The 8042-nt window shown below is 41.4% G+C and overlaps 1 protein-coding gene across 1 annotated transcript; it reads right to left on the bottom strand.

The window, feature by feature from the left end:
- Positions 1 to 109: 109 nt before the first annotated feature.
- prkg1l (protein kinase cGMP-dependent 1, like) lies at positions 110 to 7870 on the bottom strand. The gene is made up of 20 exons (XM_026321302.1): positions 7772 to 7870; positions 6694 to 6886; positions 6488 to 6611; positions 6101 to 6267; positions 5457 to 5570; positions 3806 to 3911; positions 3625 to 3688; positions 3241 to 3318; positions 2951 to 3045; positions 2757 to 2822; positions 2539 to 2616; positions 2340 to 2436; positions 2087 to 2226; positions 1902 to 1991; positions 1573 to 1714; positions 1326 to 1489; positions 1108 to 1230; positions 755 to 817; positions 599 to 665; positions 110 to 502 (listed from the first exon to the last, which is right to left on the bottom strand). Exons 2-20 carry the CDS (start codon positions 6881 to 6883, stop codon positions 419 to 421), a joined length of 2052 nt encoding a protein of 683 aa, XP_026177087.1. The 5' UTR covers positions 6884 to 6886; positions 7772 to 7870; the 3' UTR covers positions 110 to 418.
- Between the last annotated feature and the right edge of the window lie 172 nt (positions 7871 to 8042).

Here is an 8042-nt window from a genome sequence, read left to right as displayed (position 1 = left end):
AATTACTTTCTTACATTTCAGGGAGAGAACAGAAAACGACACAATAACTGGACAACCCCAAAAAAACATACAACACACGGTGAGATTGTAAATTTAAGAGGAAACCAAAGACGGTGCGATGGAGACTGTTTGTTTATTGAGTTACATTAAATGACATCACCTACTGTAACTCTTCATGTTCATACATCTACAGACATCTTACATCAGAAACAGTTTCAGCTCAACAAGGTAGGCAGCGTGGTTCATTTATCAAACAATAACAGCACTTACTGGTACTGGAAAATATTTTTGCCTGAAAATATAATTTGTTCTTGATGGCAGTAAGACTAGGGGTAGTGACTTATTTATGAGGAGTAAGCCCAGAAGTGATAAAGTTTTGTCTAACAGGGTTTTTTTTTTCCACTTCACAGCTGAGCCATCAGAAATCATCCCAGTTCGTGCACTGATCTACTGAGTCCTCACTGTAGTGACCAGATGCACTGCTGTCCAAAGGATGCTTAACCTGAAAGACAAAAAAAAAAAAACAACCAGGCACGTAAAGCAGATGTCACAACAACAGTCATCATCCAAAAAGTAAGTCAAACTGAACGAGTCTCACCCTGGGTGTGAGAGGGGGGTTTAATGTTCTTTTACAAAGCCCATCCCAGTTGAAGCCTTCAAACCATCTGAATTGAAACAGAGCATCATAACCTATAAAAGCATGTTTCCAAGCTCAGGCCTCAGTGTGTGTGGTGCAATAAACCGCTCGCCTTACTTGTGCTTCTGAACGTCCTTGGCCTCATTTTTCAGACTGCCCAGCCTCTCGGAGGGGTTGCTCCTTGGCGATGGAGAGCAAAAGAAAACACACAATTACATGAGCTATGAATAAATAATCCGAGTCTATCATTCAAAACTTGGTGTCACAGCACAGATTGTACCCAATACGCCTGCGTCGTTCCTTAATGTGTTTCTGTTTGTGTGTTGGGGCTGGAGGAGGGAAAATCTAGTATAATGCACAATTGTGAGTGGGTGGAGGATGGTTTTTATGCCTGAAAAAGTGCTATAAAATAACTGTCATTAGCTTTCACATTATAATTCATGGTGTTTATTATGTCATATTTACAACACCTGCACAGTTTCTTTATGAGACTGGAGGCACTTTTGCTGATGGTTTTTGGGAAGTTGATCTGATCGATGCCGCGAATGGTTGCAGTGAGAATCTTCATTGGATCAGAGCTGCTGAATGGGAGCCTATAGAGGAAAACATGAGCCAGCCACCATCACTTTAATCTATAACTGGAGAAATGAGCTGACAAAGTGAGGCTGCATGAGACTGTAAAACTTACCCACCACTCAGAAGTTCAAACACAAAAACACCCAGTGACCAGAAGTCTGCAGATATAGTGTGACCTTTGTTCAAGATGATTTCAGGTGCTGCATAGCCTGGTGTACCGCAGAATGTCCAGGTTTTCTGACCCATCTCAACCCTCTTTAGACATCTGGAGCCAATCTACAAAGGTGTATAAGTACATTTACCTTTGGTAAAATTCATTAGACTACTCAAAATGTGAAATCTGTACCAAATTTTAGTACCAGTTTGGCGTAGCCATGCTCGTCCAGAACAACATTTTCAGGCTTCACATCCCTGTAGATGACACCTCGACAGTGAAGAAAGGTCAAGGCCTCAAAAACACAAGCTGTGTAGAACCTGGTGGTGCATTCATCTAAAAAGCCTCTGAAAAAGTTTGTGAAAAGTGCTGATTTAAGTATCACAGAGAACAAAGCAAATGTCTGATCATACAGATGTAGGACAACAGGCCCTGATCAGTCTGAAAACTACTTTGTGATGAAAATCTGGCTAAAACAGTATGTTGACTAAAAGTGCCTTGAATCTTAATGTTCTTTAGTCCAAACACACTTACTTATCCTTGAGTAGACTACATAAATCCCCACCAAGACAAGCTTCTGTCAAAATGTATAGGCACTCATTGTCTCTAAAGGTTTTATGCAGCCTGTGATCAATAAAAATAGAAACAGGTTAATGTCTTTTTAACATTTCATGTACTGCAAAACAATCCCAATATCGTGACTGTTGAAGAACAGACACCTGACTATGAATGGACAGTGAGCATCCGTGAGGATGCGCCCTTCTCTCAAGATGTGCTCCTGTTGACCATTGTTGAGGATCAGCTTTTTCTTAAGGACCCTCATGGCAAAAAGACACTTGGTGTTGCTCCTTAGTTGCACCTGACAATGGTTAAAATCAATAGATTACATTATAGAAACATGGGATCTCAAGAGAAGAGCAGCACCGGGAACCAGTGTCATTGTGAGTGAGCTGCTGTAAGATCAGCCCTTACCAGGTCTACGTGACCAAACTCCCCAACTGCTAGAGTGCCGATAATGTGGAAATCTCTTAAGGTGGAAGAGGAGAGAAGGGCATAATCCTTATCGAACCTGCATCACATGGAAGACAGGGGAGAGATGTTATTTTTCTATTTTCTCTCGGTGCAAATAACATATAACTCTTGTTAAAAATAGTGTTGCAATACTCCTCACTCAATATTGGATTCAGGGCTTTGCTGCAACTCATGACTGCAGTCAAACACTAATCCATCAATGATGTCTCTGAAAGTCCTGAAACACAGAAGCATGTGGCGGAAGCAAATTCTCCAAGTCTCTGGATAGATCAATTTATGACAAAATTCAAGAGTGTAGCAGCCGAATCATTTCAATTTCTATGCTGTTAATGTTATGACCATAAAATATCCACTTACTCTCTGTCTATTACCAAACATGAAACTTCACCAGCAGCAATCACATTCACTGTTCGAACATCCTCTCTAAAGAGACAGTCAGGAAAGATATCATGAGAATAATCATAATGTTATTGGTGCAAATCGCACAATAGACAAAGTTTATTTGTTATAGAGGCACAAATTTCATGTTGACCATCATGCAGGTGTCTTACCCCCACAGAGCTTTTTCTCCAAACCACTGTCTCTCAGAGAGCTTAGCAAGGACTATCTGCTCTTCTTGGCCTGGCTTCTTTTCTGTCACTTTCACCTGGCCAACGCAAAAGAGAGAGATAATGAAAAAGGGGTAATGGTGGAGAGCAGTGTAGAAAAGTGCCAAAGCCAATTATAGCCATCATAAAGCAATTTCTAAAGCTGCACTGACACATCGACCTCCACATTCAAAATCTTTTTCTTTAAAAGCCTCATTTAATCCTTTCAGCAGGCAGAGAGCACAAAACTTTACTTGGCCTTTGCTAATGATGTAAAAGGTGTCTCCTGTTGCTCCTTGTCGAATGATGTAGTCACCTTCAGTGTAATGCATCTATGGAAAACAGGTGACAGACAGACAAACAGTGAGAAATCATTTAAAAGTACTTTTCTCTCAGACATAGACATGAGGACTAGTAAATGATGAGGGATTATTTCTGAAGCTGTCATTGCACCTGCTTGTTAACTGATGCTGCACAAAAGGAGCCGAAAATAGAAAATGCAGAAAGGCCGTCTGCAAATATGATTGTTTACATGGGTCCTTCTGTCTGCACACGTAATCTAACGTCTGGTTTCTTTTTGGAGAACAAGTGCTGCTAACACAATGCTGTAGGTCAGATTTTAAGAACTTTATCTCTACCTCCTCCATGAGATCAGACATTTTCATGATCACATCCTTTGGCAAGGGCTGCAGGAAGGGGACTCTGCAGATAATACAGGTACAATGAAGATACAGTAAGACGCCATCAACAATGACAGATTTGAAAAGAGTTTGGTTTAGTTTTGCAGTGTCTGGGTGTCTAAGCATATGTGATGTTCACCTGTTAAGCAGCTCCATGGAATGAGAAAATCTGTTGAGACCACTCTGCTTAAGTATGGTCTGGTAGCTCTTGTGGTCTAAAACAAATAGCTTGCTATCTGTTTGCGCTGCAGATCAAAAGACAGAGGAAGGGATAAAGGTTGTGTCAGTGTCCCCAGAACTCAAGTGGAAGCACAGTGAAGGAGCAGGTATTGAAATGACACTAAATGGCAGTGGATCTGCAATGCTGGATCAGCTGCAGCCTAGAGAGCACAGTACACTAAGCAGACAGGGACTGCTTTAAAAACCCTTTACCATGTAGAAGTGAACAATAAGTGCTTAATTTCCTTATGGAGGACATTTAATATAAATCTAATCTGATTTCCTTAGCTAAAATTATCCTTTCTTTATGATAGAGCTTGAAAGAGGGTGTTGTAAATTAATAATGACCCATATTGATTGGTTCACTGAAGCTTCCTGCAAATGGAAGTAGATGTCCTCTAGACAGTCTAATTAAATCCACCATCTGATAATATGGTGCAGCACTGATATCTCAATTCCCTGGTTTGGATGCAGCCTACGCTGCTGGTTTTCACTTTAGCACCACATGACACATAATTCATGACTATTGTTTCTTTATTTGCATCAAAATGTTGTGCAGAGTATTTTTCAAAGATAAATTGCTGGTCTCTAAGGAGGATTTTCACACATTTTCTGTAGGAGATCCTTTGCCACCCTGAACTTCTATGACCTCATAATAAAGCCCTACTTCTACCTGTACTTTTATCACTGTCACAAAGAAAGACACAACACAAGTAAAAGCCTTTGTGATGGCAACAAAGTAATTTCAGGTCAGGAAGGAGATAAACACGGTAGGCACTGAACAGATCTAAAGGGCAGGGCTGACAGTAATGGACATGGAACAAAGGGAAACAGACTGCTGACATGAGCTGACCGTTCGTTGTTACTGGAGAGCAGACTTATAGTGTAGAACAATGATTAGGAACGGATGACTGGTCGCAAGATACAGAAAGCCGTATGAAAAGGGAATGAGGTGCTTCAAGACCAAACAAGACAAATAAACTGATTTTTCAGTTTAAACTGATCCTGACTGTTTCCACAGCCTATTTATTTGTGAAACCAGGTCAGTTGCACATGGCAATGGCTGAGAAAGTTTCCCCACAGGACTCTGTGATCAGCTGCTGGAAGAAAATGACAGCACACTTTCTATTTTCTAAGAAATATCACAAATTCCTACACTATGATCATGGGTTGTGATCTAACAAAGAGGTGCAAATTATATCTTAAAGTTTTATTGGTATGTTTGTGAAAATTCTGTTAACGCATGTTGGATAGCAGGGAGGAGATGTGGCAGACAGACGGGTAGGTTATGCAGCAAAAACAGTGGATGTTTTAAAATTCTCTGTGTCTCTGAGCAAACCATTTGAAGCTGTAGTGTTTTCTAAGATCTCAAAAGGTCTTTGATTTTAAATTCAACAGCCGTCTTCTGTCTAACACCACTGCCAGAAACGCGCCTGCCTGTGAAAGTTAAACAAGTACTTATACCCCCACCAAATCCAAATTAATCTCAATGAAACTCTGCCCATCTTTTGGTGGGACAGATATCCAGTGATATCTGCATGCAAAATGTAAAGTCAAGAAGCCAAAGCTACCTGAGACAGAGTAGGAGTGGGTGCAGTTGTAGATGAGCGCTAGCTCTCCGAACATGCCTTCTGGTTCAACAGTGAGCAGCTTTATTCCGTTTTTTGTCACCTCCAGCCTCCCCTCTGGTAATAAACGCAGTCAGTGGAAGAATAAAACATGTAAATAATACATTAGACTGTTATGTCCAATTTTTTTCCATCAAAAAAATGTAGCGAGACAGTCGGGAGCCTTCCACTGAACAAACAACAGATATGCAATCATCTCTGAGCCAAACAAGGCCAGTGGTTAGAATGACAAGAGAAAAATAGGAAGCAGCCACTCTCCATTTGCTGTCACATTATAAATGCAGCCAGGATTCTTGAGGACAATCAAGCAGTGATGTACTCCACAACCAGAGCAAAGCAGAACCCTGTCTCTTCAGGCTCAGGTTGACATTTCAACACAAAACATCAATGTAGGTCACTTCCCTACTCCCTCAAGTGCCTCCCGTTTTCTTGTTCAAACATGCAATTTTCACATCATTGTGCCTGGGAGCAGTGTCAGATTATCTAATTATGAGCCAACAGTAAGAACATTGATATGCAAAGATAGGATCAAATCTATCATTTCATCAGACTATTCTTAAGCCCCCATCAAGAAGAAAATGATCTACCTTCTAAAACATAAGCCTGGGTGCCATTGGTCCCCTCCTGGATGATGTAGCAGCCTCGACTGATGGTAACAGGATACATACAGGCTATGATGCTTCTGATTTCTCCTTCATCAAGGTTCCTCAACAAGTCATTTTTCAAAAATGCTGCCTGAATCAACCTCTGAGACCTAAAGGCATGAAGGGAGGATAACGATGTGACATTTAAGAGCGGGTTATTAAACAACTTGAATGAGGTTCATAGGGTGAAGTGTTTGAAAATTATTCGAAACATTTATTAATTCTGAGTTGTGTGGAAAGCAGACAGTGAACCTTGGTCATTTGAGAGACAGATTTTTTTTTTTTTTAGCTAGGCCAGTGGGAAACAGAGGGAACAGTGTGTGCTCTTACGCCTGGCTTTTGTCATAGCTTCTCTGAGACACCATGCTGAGAGTCACTGGGTCCAGCGTGAAGGGTTCAGAGATGACTGTCTTCCTTTGGGCTCTCTGTTTGTCCTCAGCTTGTGCTGAGAATGCTACGGGAAAAACACAGAGTGAAGGCTCGTGCTTCTTACTGACACTTAAAAATTTGACATATAAACGCAACATGTTCTGCACCTGCGCTGACTGAAGAGGGTCCTGGGAGTGAAACAGTGGCTCTGTAGCGATCCAGTTCTTCCTGTAGCCTCCGAATGAGCTCATCCTTTGTGTCCAGCTCAAGCTCTAATTCATCTATTAGTCTGTCCCTCTGACGAAGCTCCTCGATCTTCAGTTGTAGGGCAAACTGGAGGTCCCGAAGCGTACCCATTACCTGCAAACACCAGATGACAGCAAAAATGTGTCTTTTCACACACAAACACACACATAGCATACATACATACATACATACATACATACACACGTGTGGGTCCCAAATAAATAAATAAATGTATGATTTCTGTTTTTATTTTGAAAGTACAGCTACAGTCTCAGCTGACTTACAGCATACCAGTCCCAATTCAGGTGCATCTCAGCTCATCTGTGATTATTTGTATTAACAATATGGATGTTAATAATATAATAGGGGAATCAATATGGATAATGGTTTCTGAATGGATTATTTCATTACACATGGGAGTATGCTGTATGCTTCTATACATACTGCAATGATTGCATAAGACAGACAGATAGGACATTAATATTAATTAAATAGCATTAGACTTAATGAGACTTGTTCCATGACACTCCTCCTCAGCTGTTTGAAGAGGCAAAACCATGCACTGACAAGGTCTCCCTGTAATAAAACGACAGGGTAACCTTTGATCGCAGTGGGAACTTGTTGCAGGTATAGTTACTGTATGGTTAAGCGGTCATTGTGTTTGCCTATTGGTCTTTCACGCCCACATGTCAATGGAAAAAGAATTCAAGGACACTTAAAATGAATGCGAGAAGGAGTGAAATGAGGCAAAAGACAGAAAAAAAAACTGACATCGTGAAATCACCGTTTAGTCCCAGCAGAAACACAACCTAGACTTTTTCATTTGGGTCGCACCCTGAGCCATACGCACTGACACCAGACTCTGTATTATATGACTGAGTTGGTAAAGCCTCACAACAACAACGTGTTTTCCTAATAAGCTGTTTGTAAACACAGACGAGTGCTCTGTTGATTTTAAACCGTACTGCATCACACATCAGACCACTGAAGACCACTTACCACAGGTGAGGCGTGCGGCGTGCTGCAAGTCCTTCTCACTTGTCCTGGACGGGTTTGTCCCTGTTTGGCCGCGCACAGTTCACTCGACAGGTGCAGATCTCCTCCTCTATACCCGGCCAAGTGAAGGATGCTCCTCTCTCGCTCGGGGCTGGGCACAGACTCTAAGCAATCACATGACCAAGACAGTGGAGACCATCCGGGAGGGCGTAATGGCAAATCTATAGAGTGGATCCCATTTGGGTCAGAGTGTATTTAAGGGGCATGTAGTATT

Source organism: Mastacembelus armatus, chromosome 9 (assembly GCF_900324485.2).
Source record: "Mastacembelus armatus chromosome 9, fMasArm1.2, whole genome shotgun sequence".
NCBI lineage: Eukaryota > Metazoa > Chordata > Actinopteri > Synbranchiformes > Mastacembelidae > Mastacembelus > Mastacembelus armatus.
This window is presented reverse-complemented; position numbering and strand designations above follow the sequence as displayed.

What these genes read in the sequence shown, in the direction of transcription:
- prkg1l (XM_026321302.1), bottom strand. Translation starts at nt 6,883, where the DNA reads ATGGGTACGCTTCGGGACCTCCAGTTTGCCCTACAACTGAAGATCGAG. An exon ending in AGCATGGCTACGCCAAACTG is followed by an intron (nt 1,490 to 1,572) that starts GTACTAAAATTT and finishes ACACCTTTGTAG; the next exon opens with ATTGGCTCCAGATGTCTAAA. An exon ending in AAGGACGTTCAGAAGCACAA is followed by an intron (nt 666 to 754) that starts GTAAGGCGAGCG and finishes GTTTCAATTCAG; the next exon opens with ATGGTTTGAAGGCTTCAACT.